This window comes from Rissa tridactyla, chromosome 1 (assembly GCF_028500815.1).
Source record: "Rissa tridactyla isolate bRisTri1 chromosome 1, bRisTri1.patW.cur.20221130, whole genome shotgun sequence".
Taxonomy (NCBI): domain Eukaryota; kingdom Metazoa; phylum Chordata; class Aves; order Charadriiformes; family Laridae; genus Rissa; species Rissa tridactyla.
Window position 1 is genome coordinate 103,947,911 of NC_071466.1, and position 13,731 is coordinate 103,961,641.

The 13,731-nt window shown below is 41.8% G+C and overlaps 1 protein-coding gene across 3 annotated transcripts in view; it reads right to left on the reverse strand.

The window, feature by feature from the left end:
- The window catches only part of IL10RB (interleukin 10 receptor subunit beta), a 14,288-nt gene continuing 557 nt past the window's right edge, over nt 1–13,731 (reverse strand). The window contains exons 1-7 of one of the 3 annotated variants that reach the window (XM_054210860.1): nt 12,720–12,783; nt 10,032–10,155; nt 8,815–8,984; nt 6,477–6,643; nt 4,682–4,832; nt 2,967–3,124; nt 1–791 (exon numbers count right to left, since the gene is read on the reverse strand). In XM_054210860.1, coding sequence (XP_054066835.1) covers nt 579–791; nt 2,967–3,124; nt 4,682–4,832; nt 6,477–6,643; nt 8,815–8,984; nt 10,032–10,155; nt 12,720–12,768 — 1,032 coding nt within the window. In that variant the 5' untranslated portion in view covers nt 12,769–12,783 and the 3' untranslated portion in view covers nt 1–578. Of the gene's footprint in view, nt 792–2,966; nt 3,125–4,681; nt 4,833–6,476; nt 6,644–8,814; nt 8,985–10,031; nt 10,232–12,719; nt 12,784–13,731 lie in introns of those variants that run through there. The other 2 variants (XM_054210841.1, XM_054210852.1) reach the window with 2 other exon arrangements.

Below are 13,731 nucleotides of genomic sequence, written 5' to 3' on the forward strand. Positions count from 1 at the left end.
CTGGCAACGCAAAACACCCTGAATATTTGTGTTTGGTTTATTCATACCAAGTTCATATCATCATAACAACTTTACAATTTTGCATCAGGTAAAAAAATATTCAATAGAAAGATTATGCTGCTAAGGAGATCCTTAAGAAATACACACAATTTCTCTTTAAAAAAAATAAGTCAGATCAGTTCTTCCTTTACAAAGTATAATTTTCTTTTACAAACCTTATACAATATGCCATTTTGATTAGCTTTTGCAATAAATAGTTCATCAAAGTTAAATTAACCAGTGTGTGTATATATATATATATGATATTTGCTTTTTAAATTAATGTCATAATACAGGTCCTAGGTATTGCTACAACTTAAGTGAGCCACGACAAACGGTGGCAAAAATTACATATAATTTAATTCTTCATTTACAGTCAAGTTTCTTGTACTTAAAAAAAAGTAATATCATTCTGTCAAAAGCCTGTGCACAGATCTTCGTACATGGATTTTTACTGTCTTAAGAATGCAGCAATAAGAAGATAAACTCAACAGCCCATTTGCTTTTCCGTTGGTCCGAGTGAAGTATGAGGAGTGTATTTAGGCCTTTTCTGAAGCTGGGACTATTCTTGAATCGGAATCTTCTTGTTCGGAGTCCTGAAGGTGCTCTGTTGTCTTGCTGGCCTCATCACCAGTCTCATCACTATGATTTTTGGGTTCTTCTGAAACAACAGTTAGCTTGTCATAAAAGAGATGCTCTTCTTGTGGGAGTGGAGAAAAAAGCTGTGAACCACTGGGAGGCTTGCTCAAAAACTGTGAAGGAAAGAGGAAATGCGAATTAGGCTGCACCAACCATATCATCCTGTTTGCTTAGAAATATGTTTTATATTGTTTCCCACTCTTCAATTGGCTTTCTCAGTCCTTAGAAGTTGCAGAGTAGCGTCAACGTAATAAGCCCAGGGGTTAGTGACTTCTTTGCAATATAAACTTTCTTAAAAAAATAAAATACCTACGTTTTGTTTGGAAACAATAACTAAAAACAGTGAGTTGTCTGTAGGTGAAGGAGTTCACAGAGAGATTTGTGAAACAGCTCTAAGAGATGTGAATTGTTTCCGCCACCTCAGAGAGCTGTCTGCTCAGACACTAAACAGTGGTGCTTTAAATGTCAACATAAACCATAACCATTTAGTCAAGAAAAGGAGAGGGAGGGAGATTTGCAGGGCTGCGCAGTTCAGTGAGAAAGATGACTTCATTTTAGTACCAAAATATCACAAATTCCTCCCACTCCCTGTTCTATTGATAAGATGGAACTGGCCTCAAGAATCAACACGGACTTCGCGGGATGTCATGACTGTATTTTGAACGTCAACACAAGACCAGCACACCTACTCAACACAGTACTAACATGTCAACCACTCTTTTTGGCAGCTGAAGTGGCACTGCATTTTATTGGTATCCTCCTGGCTGGAGGAGTACAACTGCATTTTGTTCTTGTGACCTGACCCCTGCCTATTACTTTAGAGTGGCTCATTTCTTACATAAAATACACTATCAGGAGTCCTGTTCACTGTAATTACAAAAATAGATACTAACATTATTACTATTAGACCATTTTCTATCAAACTGTGATTTGAAATGTTCTGTCAGTAACCTGCAATCTCAAATGTTCATGTAGCGAAACCACTGCCTTTGATAAATGTCATTTTAAGGTAAGCACGGCCAACCTTTGATTACTGTGACTGACAAGCACAAAATGAAAATTCTCGCTTTCTTGTGAGAAGCCTGCAAGCAAAAAGAAATTTGACCACATCCTGTATTGATCAGAGCAATGCTGCCTTCCCAACAGCTGAGCTCCAGGTTCAGCAAACTACCGTGCGCTGAGCGTGTGCTCGGCTTAAAGCAGAAGACGATTGCCAACTCGGCTGCAGAGCCTTCGTCTGATGAACTCTGAGTCAAAAGGAAAGACCCAGAGAAACAGCAGGAAACTCAGAAGAGGTACAGGTTGCTAACTTCAGCGTGTTCAACACTGTATAGCCTTGTTTCTTGGAGGAGACTCTGATACAGCCTTTTTATGTTGCTATACGGGTAACAGAGTCAGTGGTATTCCCCAACAGCAATGGCTAACATTCCTTGCTCTCCTTCTACCTTGAATTTTCAGACTTCAAAACGTTCTTTACTTAAAACTCATTATTATATCTGTGAAAGAACTTTGTTTCAGGAGAACAAATGTGCAATTTTAAGTCTAAAATGAGATAGGGGAGACATATCTCAGTTGTTCGCTATCTAAAAAGAGGAACAGAAAGGTAACACCTGTTATTCTCTTGCTTTAAAGTGAAAGAAAACATCCTGTTTCCAAGCCATAAAAAGCTTCATATTACAAAGTATGCAGTTGCTACGTTGCTTGTCTATGCCAAGTTTTAAAATTGGTTTTATCTTTTAAATGTTTTGGACCATTCTGGGTACAACAGTTCAAAATGACAGTATTTTAGAGTTTATTATACATCCGTATACTTCAAAAGGAAGTCTAATTTCACGGCTTCTTACTTATGTCTATACAGCGCCACAGAACTTGATGAAAATACTGAGGTAACTTTCATGCAAAATTTATGACCTATAATGCCAGAAATTAAATATTAAATGAACTGACTTCCACTACCTTTCTCATGCTGAAAAGTACCTTTCCTTTGTCAGCTTTTTCCAAAGTTCACGACTTCAGCATTTATGCTTGTTTGAATGGCTTTTTGTGTTTGGCAGAAGAGTGAGTTTTACCATACACAACAACTATACCACAACAGATAACCAACGTGGCTTCTTATAATCTGTAACCCCCTCAGAACAGTCTGCGCTTTACAGATGGCTAACAATCAGGTGCCAATGAAAGAAGGCAAAAATAAAAGAAGCTCTAAAGGTTTTGGCACAGAAAGCCTTTGAAAAGCAGGCGGTTCTACTGCAAAGGCAGATTTTAATTGTATTATGTAGAAAACAAACCTCTTTCAAGTGTTGTGGGAAAATATATGAAGGGCAGAAAACATGTTTTGTGAGTCGATACAGATACAAAAAGGAAAAGAAACAAACAGGAACAGATATTACAACGACCAACATTGATCCTATGAGAACGGTCACAATTAACCACACGGGAGTTACACCTGCAAGAGACCAGAAAAAAAAATAAATTAAAACTGTGATCATTAATTTTGGAATAGATTATTTTCAAATTATCACTTTCTCTATGGAATTTGAAAAAACCACCAAAAAACCACAAAACTATTACAAAATTGTAACTGCTAACATACGTCTTTGTTTCCAGATACAAAACACCTCTTAGCTTCTAAATTTTTAGTCTGAATAGGCTGAGGAAGTTCTCAATAAAATATGCTTATAAGCCATCATATTTAGAAATCTACAGTTACACGTATCAGTGATTTTACATGCTATACTAGGCAAACGATTAAAGGACAAAAGGCCAACAGAACCATCCACAAGGTGATATAACGTAAAGATCTATTGTACACTTTGGTGTTTCAGGAATGTAGGAGCTGACACATAACACTACCAGAGTATAGGCTTCCACTTTTCTCTTACAGAAATCTGTAAAAATGGCAGCAAAGGCAAGACAGCAGGGGGCAAAAGTATGTAAAATTCTAAACTACTGAACCTTTAAAAAAATTATGTCATGCACTGGGATTTCACAAGAGGCAATGGGAACGGAGATGTATCCATACATCACTGTATAGATGTTTTAAACTAACCTATGCTTGCTAAGCACTGTTCTAGGCATGAACTAACAAGCAAACCCAGCACCAAAACCCACCTGTAATTCAACTGCAGCGCACGCAGATAATACTCATGTAGGAAAAAATACATGAGGAAACATTTTATGAGGAAAACCATAAGAAACAGGTTAGTTCAGTAGCTTCCCCAGGCTTCCCCCAGATGGCTTCCTCATTAACATGTCTCTGCCTCTGATTTCCACTCATTATCTGAGGGCGTAAGTTAGCTGAAATACACATTATGCCTGTGAAAAAGACACTATCTAGGACCCCATACTTTCTTTTAACTATGGACATGAAGCTCCCCGCTAAGACGACAGGATCAGACCACGTGGCAGTTGTTGTCGGACTCCACAGATAGGGACTGAGGTGGCATCGCTGGGAGGGAAAGCGCTTTTGGTACTAACTGCTTTCAAAATGAGAAGGAAACTATCTGAACAAAATATGTGTTTATGTTATTAATTAATAACTGCTGTGTTTCACAGAGAAAGAGCATCACGGCTGAGCCTCGTGACAGACGCTGGCAATATCGCCACAGACGAAGCAGGCTGCAACACAGGGTCTAATTCCTTTCTCAGTTACAAATACATGGAACAAAGGCTTCCACGGGATAATGAATACAGCTGATGGTAAAAGAAATTCAGATGCCCAGTGTGCTCAGCGAAGAGCCTATGCTCCACTTAACTCCGAGTATGAGGAAGCAGAGGCCTCTGCAGGGAAGGAAAGCATCGAGCCATCGGTGCCATATTGCTTATAGTTTTCACTTCATTTCCAACTCCTTTGCTCCAAAGGTAACCACCACACAGTACTAAAGTAACAAACACATCAATTTTTGGAAGGTTTACACATTACATGGATTTTTCACTTTGAATGGCTTTGCACATTTCCCAGTTCCCTCGGGCGCATGTCCCATTCTGATGCACCAGGTATTACCATTGTGGGTTGTCTGCTCACAAAGCTCTTCGCTCAGTTTCCCTGCTTTGTTCCACTCGGGGATAACTGCTTGCACTTGAATGCAATATATTGTCCACGGCTCCAACTGAGATAATACTTCAGAGTTATGTTTACTATCTATGTGAGTCACCTAATAACAAAGAATACAAAAAAATTTGAAAAGCACAAGTCCAGTGAATGGACTAGTTAAGTAATTAAAATTACCTTTAGCAGGACAAATCCTAGCAGTCATAGCTGCTACGCAAATAACGGTTTTAAAGGCAGAATGGAATGTGCTGCCTGTGTCACATAACTGATAACTCTACTTGGATTTCACCTACGGTTAGAGCATGAGACCATTCACACCACTGACTTTCTGGCTGCTTCTAGAGGCATTAATGAAGTTTTAGGCTAAAGGTAAGCGATAAATGAGATCCGCTTGCAGAGAGAACTAATGAGATTAACTAAGAGTACTGTCACAGGCAAAGATAATTTGAGACAGAGCAAGTAGGATGGATGATCTAGACAAAAAACCCCACCAAACAGAGAAAGAAAAAGGCTTGTGGAAGCTATTACTAGGTGACTGACAGCAAACGCAGCTTGCTGTTTAGAGGCATGATTCGTTATGGCCCTGTAACTATATGGTCCCTGCAGAGTATAGGAATCCCTACAACACACCCCATTATGTAGCGACAAATTCTTTCTCAGGGGTGAGAAGACTCTATAGCTAGGTTTCAACATTTTGAGCAAGTATCCACTTCAAAAAACAACCTATTAAGTTACATAGTCTATGCCTTTCGCTTCTTTGACACCAATGGAAATTTCCCAGACTTCTGCTCTGAAGTGTTACAAGCACAGATGCTACCTGAAGTTCCCGCTTTCTCTACTGATCTGCCTAAGTTTGCATCCTGTATGCAGAAATACCTTAATTTTTTGTAGTTTGGGAATTGAAAACCAGTCTGTTTTTTGGGAAATGATGACCCCTCATTTTCTGGAATTGAATGCCAAAGAATTTTGCAAGGTAACAAATACAAATTAGAATTATATGTAGTGGAGTTCTATTATATGAAAATTGTACTGATGTACAAAGCAGTAGTTATACTATGACTGATATCTTCTGGCAAAGGGATTCCTTTTTTCCTGTAATAGAACTCAAGATCCTATAAATAATATATTATTTATGATCTTTCTCCTCACATTTTGTACAGAGAAGTCTTTTGAGCTGAGCAACACATCTGTCTGTGGAAGGGGCCGTCCATGAGAGGAAGAAAGCGAATTACAACTGCTAGAAATTGAAGAGGTGAAGGTGCCCCCAGTTAACATAAAGCCTCACCAATGGTGGTGTGCAAAGCCCAAAGTCCCACAAAGAACACAAATATTTGAGCAACATCAGATTTGAATCGAAGTCAGCTAATCGTCAGGATCGCAGATACCGCTTATGTTGCGGCTTCTAAGTTTACCCTTGCTTGTATATGTGAAATACAGTGATTTGGTGGGGAAGACTGCATCGCAAATGAACTCATCGCTAAACTGAGGGAATAAACTCTCATAATGTAGCAGTTATTTCTAATTATGGAAAGAGTAAATTATACCCATACTACTGTTTAACTACACAGCTATCTGCCATTTGCTCTGAATGCCAGTTGTGATGACTAGACTTTATTACATTGTAATTAGTAGAGATATATTTTTATTTCAGTACTGTTAGCTTTCAGAACTTCATCAGTATGGTATTTTACCACGAAAAACATATATCAAAGTCATGGAGTCACAACGTCCAGGAAGCAGAAGTTACCTCTTTATTGCTGTCTTTTTTCCAGTACAGTATTCTGTAATTCCATGAGCCGTAATAGTGCTTTAGAGACCACTTGTCATGTTCATGTTCAGCAAAAGGGCCTATGAAATCCACATGTAGGGACCCAGAGTCTGACTTCACTTTTACATCAGGTGGCCCAATGACTGCTATATATTGGAACAGTGGAAGAGAAGAAAGAACAGAATTCAGTTTCACATTGTTTTTCATTTGACGTTTTTAGACGACCTCTGACAGTTCACGCTTTAAATAAATTTACCTATTAGAAGAAAGTAATTTCCTTTCATGGGTCAGGCATAAATAAATCCTTTCCTTATAGAACTGGTCTTGAAAGGGTTTTATTTTTGCAGTTAAATATCAGATATTTTTGTAGACTACTTTTCCCATACACTAAATTAACTCAGTTCTCTTTTGCCAGCTGTGGTGACTCCTGGGAGAGGAAGGACTATTTCTATAGGTTATTACTCACTTCTCTTTCTGGATCAAGCTGTTGAAATACATGTCTTTTCTGAGGAGACCCTCTAGTGAAGTGTTTTAACGTTTCTTTCATTGTGATAACTTTGGAAAACTGATATGTTCGAATTATTTCTTCATGTCTTAAAGATTGAATATTATATTATCCTATTTTGAAAATGGCATGTCCTTATGTTTTCGTGCCACTACCTAAATTAATTCATGCGTAGCTTACCTATCAACTACATCGTGTCTGCAATGAGCTCTCCATTAGTCTCCTGTAATTCCAACTAACAACTCTGCCTTGGCTGCCTCTACTAAAGCTCTGCCTGGCTACAGCCACACTATCAAGTGTCTAAGAAAGGAAGAGCTCAATATACAGACAATTTTGCATTCCTCTATAAACTTGTGTTTCTTTAATCAAAAATTAAAAAAAAAAAAATCTGCTTGCTGGACCATGCATTCATGTAATGCTCAGGAATATGCTCTTGAACTTGTGAAAAATAACGTGAGGAGAGCTTTGTTTACTCTGGGTTTCTTAGGCTATTCCTACAATACAGTGAGAAATGTCTTACAAAAGCACTGGCAGAAATAATAACACAGAAAGGAACATCAGCTATTTTTATCACTATGCCCTGCTCCGATCAGCTATGACAACATTAAAAATCCTCATGTCCTCCTCAGAGATTTGGACAGTACTCCCAGGTCTTTCTCTCCGGGTAGTTTTATATGCAGGTTTTCTCAGTTCAGAAATAAGCTGCCTTTCCAAAACCAAGCCTATTCTGAAGGCCACACGCTCTTTCAAATATATGTCAAACTACAACTCTGTTAATGATTTACGCGTTTGCTCTCTGCTCTCAAAATCCATCCATACTTTTTGTATTGCACTTTCTTTTGACTGTAATTTATACTTGCTATGTTGTATTGATTTTTTTTTCTGTACTATGTTTCAGTGCTTCTGTTCTAGGCAGATTAAATTATGTCAACATGCTTTTGGAGACAGATAACCAATAAAAATATTTTGAAAAACAAGGCTGTTAACTGTAAAATTGCACTCTGAAATCCAAGGAACAGAATGACGAAATTCAAGAAGGTAGAACGAGAAAGAAAAGGATTTTTAAAAGCTTTTCCTCAAAAATGAGATGTAACAGAAGCTTCCTGCATGGTTTTGTATTAACAGCTGTGAGGAGGAAAAAGCCTTGGGTAACATTAACTACCTAATCTAAAATAATGTGACTTTTGCTAATGAGTGGAGTAAGAATATACAAAACCAAAGAACTCTCATTGGTAAAAAACACTCCCTCATTCCCAAACTCAGGTGACAGCGATACGATTAACATCTCTGTTGTACATCCAATGCAAGGCAATGTCCAAATTATCTCTCACAAAGACTGCCAAGCTTCACTAACAGAACAGCAATATTGTACAATGAAGATTTCTGAACTAAAATTAATGTTTCTCTGTGAAACCAATTGAAAAATAAACCCAAAGCTTTTTGCTCGACACACCAATGAATCAGAAAGTAACTAAACTTATTTAGATATACAGAAAGTCTGAATCCTTGAAGAAAAGCTCTTCCTGGCTGAAAATAAATGATCCTTATTTTAAGGGAAAAATATACAATTTTTGAAAATATCCTCAAATGATATTTCAAGTATCTAACATCTAAATATAACAGGAAATCGACTATGCTTTCTGACAGCAATTTCTGCTACCAAAAATGGAAGTGTTACAACTAGGATTTTAAAGTTCAATGTAATTAAATTTAAAAATGATCTGCATGCTACAGCTTTTCTTATGGAGCAAAATTGTAAAGGTGCATTAACAGCAGACAATATTTTTTGTGGAAGATAGGAAAAAGGCTTACTGTCATGCATGGGCTTGAAAGGGACGGATTCCCAGTCTGAATGGTTATTTTCTGACTCCGCTCTGACCTGTAAAATGTAGTCTCCATACACAGACAGAAAAGAGACATCGCACTCTGTGAGTCTCAAGTTTGTGCTCACATTTGTATACGTGCTTCCAGGTAAAGTAATGCTGTATGGAAGAGAAACAAAATGTTTACAATGTGTAAATTACAACTAACTGAATGTCTTTCCTCTCAACTAACTGGAAAAGTGGCATACCTGTCTGTTAATACAGCCAATTAGGGCTCACAAACAAAAAAAATTAGATCAAGTGTATAAGAAACATCATTAGTAGTGTGTACGCACACAGTAGAGCATTTTATGTGCATCTATAAATCTGTGATAAAGTTTAGATTAAAACTATGGTTCAGCAAATAGATGCCCTTTTCTTGACAGTGCTTAACAAAACTTGATTCAACACACAGCAGTTATTAGACAAGTCTGCAAATATTAAGCCAATATTATTATGTATGGCTTTGCTGTCTAACTCGGACTTTACACATATATGGAAAAGCCAGAGAAAACAGCGTCTGAAAACTGACTGGGAACTGGATAATACATGACATTCTTTCTGTTTTGCATCAAGGGCCCTCCTAGGAACATAGTGATCAACAGGTAATTGCTACCAGAACCCAGAAAAAATCTTCTTTTGACTTAAGATGTCCCTTACCCTCGGTTTGGACATTTCTCAACCCACCAAAACTGACAAAAGGAGACCTCAGAAGACGCATCCTGAGTTTAAGGCACTGAGGGACGAGCCACCTGCCTGCAGCTCATGGAGCGTTTCCACTAAGGGCGCAGGCAAGCTGGCTGGCTGCATTGGTGGCAGAGCACAAAATGCTGCTGGAGTGAAAGACGAAATAAGATCCTAACGCTTAGCAGAACTAAGCCTCCTGAATTGCAGGTAACAGCTGCATGATAGAGAAAAACCACACACAGAGCTAATAACAGCCGGCGTTAAAATATTTCTCGTTCCAAAAAACCATAGGTACCAAGCTGCCCTGGGTGTGAAATGTGTAGAAAATGCCTCTGCCCTGTTATTTAGCTCAGAAGATAAGCTTCTCACAAGTTAAAAGAAAGGGAGAGCTGCTGATGTTCCTATAAAAAAGGAAACAAATCACAAACACACACAGCTGTAAAGCATAAAGAAAAGAAAGCACAACTCCCCCAGACTTACCTCTTAGATTGGACAGTGTAACTTACATTCCCTTCGTGAAACTCAGGTGCATCCCACCGTAAAAAGCTACGAAGATTAACTGAAGTAATTCTTACGTTTTGGGGTTTTGGCATTATTCCGGATACTGTGGGAGCAATCAAAACCAAACATTTTAGTACGTGTTCCTCCAGTGACTTTTCAGTCATCCAAAATTTAAATACAGCCTTCTTTCTCTTCCTTGCCTCCGACACTTTTTTTAAAAACAGATTTTAATATAATTAATTTAAATCCTGATGCCTATTGTTCCTTCTGAGCTTATGCAACAAAAACAAATGAGCCAGCATCAATGATTTCCAGTAAGGACAGTCTTTATGATATCATCGTCTATTATGCATGACTGACTTGTCAAGACTTAGGGCTCATGAAGCTCCAAGCATGAACTCTCACTGAAACTATCAAAATCAAATTTTTCAAAGCGGTGCTCCAGTAGCACTATGGAAACAACACCGGTGTGTAGAGTGATTTGTTGGGGTTTTTTCTGAAGAGGAACACGAACAGTCTTTCTACATAGACCTGGGTATAAGACTGAAATAATTTAAAAAATACCCACCGTAAGCATGTTTATATCATCACTGCATAGATTAGCATTGCCATTTAAAATGCTTTACTCATTCTGTTCTTAAAGCACCCTTTTGCAAAACAGAGATAAACAAGAAGTACCTTCAAAGACAAGAGAGCTACTAAATATACCATACAAACATATCATTAATTGCCACTCTTCACAAGTGACGAAAACAGGATCTTTTGCTTTATTGGAACTAAAAAGAGGAAACCCTGACTTAGCATTGATGAACAGTCCATTACTATTATGATTTATTTATTTTAAAATAATTGTCAGTACTGAAACTAAAACTGAAAATATTTTGCCCCATTTTGCATTGATCGGGTCTGTTGCAAAACAAACCCTGTCAGACAAGGTTAGTGCTTAAAGTGTCATGGGAGTAAAACCTAATGACAGATCTTCCAAGAAAAAAAACAAATAACCTATTTTATATGTCTATAGTTGATGCAGAAATACATTAAATGAATGTGTCAGTTACCCATCTTTAGCAGATAAGAGTTTTAAATCTAAAACCTGCTTAAATAAAACCCATTTCCCTGACTCAATTCCTACGATGTTACCCTCGCACCCAAAAAATAAACTCAGACGCACTTGGCCAGACTGAATTCTGCCCAAACTGCTCTAGGTTAACCTGCTTGGGCAGCGGGGTTGGACCAGATGATCTCCAAAGGTCCCTTCCAACCCCCTATCATTCTGTGATTCACATTGGAAAAGTTGAAGTTGCTTGCTCCCTTGCTCCCAGACCTCCTTGGGAGATGCCATCCCTGTGTGGACGTGCCCACACCAGCACCCACCTCGGGCACTCGCCTTCAGAGATCTCTGCACAGGCACACGCTATGGCCCGTTGCAAGCACCTCTGGCATCCTGCTCCCACACCTTCTCCTACCTGCAAAATCCCAGGTATGCAGAATGCTAAGGAAGACGGGCACAGGTAACAGACAGCGTGAACACACAGCTGAAAAAAGATCTGGCTAGTACAAGGCATCTGATTTCTCCTCTCCTGCACAACGTGGTCCTTGCTACACGGACCCTCCCTAGGGCGCTGCGTGCGCTTTGAGGAAGCTCCCTCCAAAGGTTTGAGGTAGGCTTGTAAATTCCCAGTAAAAAGCATGATGCCTTTCAAGGCTCGCTTCCCCGACAGGGTTTTCTACTATGAAAAGCCTGCAGGTTAAGTTTTTTTATTCCGCACCCAAAGAGATCACAGAATGGTTCGGGTTAGAAGGGACCTTAAAGATCATCTAGTTCCAACCCCCTGCCCTGGGCAGGGACACCTCCCACTAGACCAGGCTGCTCAAAGCCCCATCCAGCCTGGCCTTGAACACCTCCAGGGATGGGGCAGCCACAACTTCTCTGGGCAACCTGTTCCAGTGTCTCGCAGTAGACAATTTCTTCCTAATATCGCACCTAAATCTCCTGATGAGAAAATTAATTCTGTGGGGTTTGTACTTTGTAAAGGAAAGGTTCGTATACACCTCAAATTTCCAAGACTTCTACGGCCTGTTTGGGGAAAAGTATGGCCCGGGCCAGTTTCGGTGGCCATGGTGGCTGCTCCCCGAGCGCTCGCCCGGTCTCGGTGTGCCCGGAGCAGCGGCATCAGCTCCTTTGCCGGCGCTGCTACACCTGCGCTCCCACCGCCCACGTCGGGGCGGGGGCTGCGCTGCCTGGCAGAGGGCGGTTCCACTCCCACGCCAAGGTTTCGTCGCTGGGACTTGCGGAAGAGTCCACAACCGACAGGGAGAGATGCAGTTTCCCAGCACAGCTAAAGTCTTCCGGAAGACAAAACCAAAACCCGCGTGGGCGGCGGGAGCCGGGCCCCCGCCGGCGGAGCATCCCGCCGCCGCTCCCCCAGCCAAGGCAAAGGGGGGCGGGCGGGCGACAGCCCCGTCCCCGGCTCAGCCCCTCACGGCAGCGGTGCCCCCCGCCGAGCCGCCGCCGGCTCTTTTGCGGCCCCGCCAGCGGCGGCCGCCGGGCTCCCGGGGCAGCGCGGCCCCGGAGAGCGAAGCCGGCCGCTTCCAGCGACCCTCGCTCCCGCCGCCGGACGACCCCTCGCCCGCGCCTCCCCCCCGCCACGCCTGGGGCGGACTCACCGCAGAGCAGGAGGCAGCTGGAGAAGACGCACCGGAGGGCGGCGGCCATGGCGGCTCCCGGTGCGGGCCTCCCTCAGCAGCGGAGGACCCGGCGCCGCCGCTCCATGGCACCGCGCGCTGCCTTCCCGGGGCCGCCCCGAAACCCTTCCGCCTTCCCGCGGCGGGGCGGGGCACGCGCACGGCGCCCGCCCGGGGCTGCGGGGCTTCCCCCCTCGGAGAATGGCCTGAACGTCGCCCGCGGCCCCTGCGGGCTCGCCCCGGCTCTGTCTAGCCTCCCCCGTTCGCCACGGCCGCGCTCCCCTCGCCAGGAAGAGCACAGCCGGCACCTGAACCTTCCCCGCCGGGCTGGAGAGCCGTTCAGCCCTGCTGTGTTTTAAAACGCATTGGTGCTGCTGCTGGGTACTCATAACCTCTAAAGAGCACTTTCAGCATACAGCCTGGCAGTTGGGAAGGCAAGAGGTCAGCATAAAGTGGATAAATAAGTAACGCATGAGCAGGCATCAGATGATCCATAGTGTCAAACCCGATCTTGCGTGCAAGTCCCGCTGCAGGCAATAGGAATGTTACCAGAGGAAAGGTTTATCTCCTGACCACAGACGCCAATGCCACTACTTCTATCACAACATTCAGTGCCCCTGATCAAAACCAGCATAAATCTGGGGGAAGGGAGAAGTTTTATTATTCACAGAGTAAAAAAGGGTTCTTTCTCTAGCTCTTACTCTTGCCAACTGAAAATACTTGTTCTTTGTGGGGGTTTAATACATTTGTTTCTGGCCTATTTGTCCGCTCCTGTTATTAAATGAGGCTACAAGGCAGGTTTGACCTTCCCTAGGACAGGGATGGTCCCACCGCCATCTGGCTTCCGCCAGGGTGGAGAGGTGCACGCCCTCGCCGCTGTACAAACAGCAGAGCAGCACAGGGCCACCATGAGCGGAAGTGTCACCCACTAATTCTACGGATGCGTAAATCTGCAAATAATTAACTTGTCAAGGTCTAAGCTTACACCTACTTA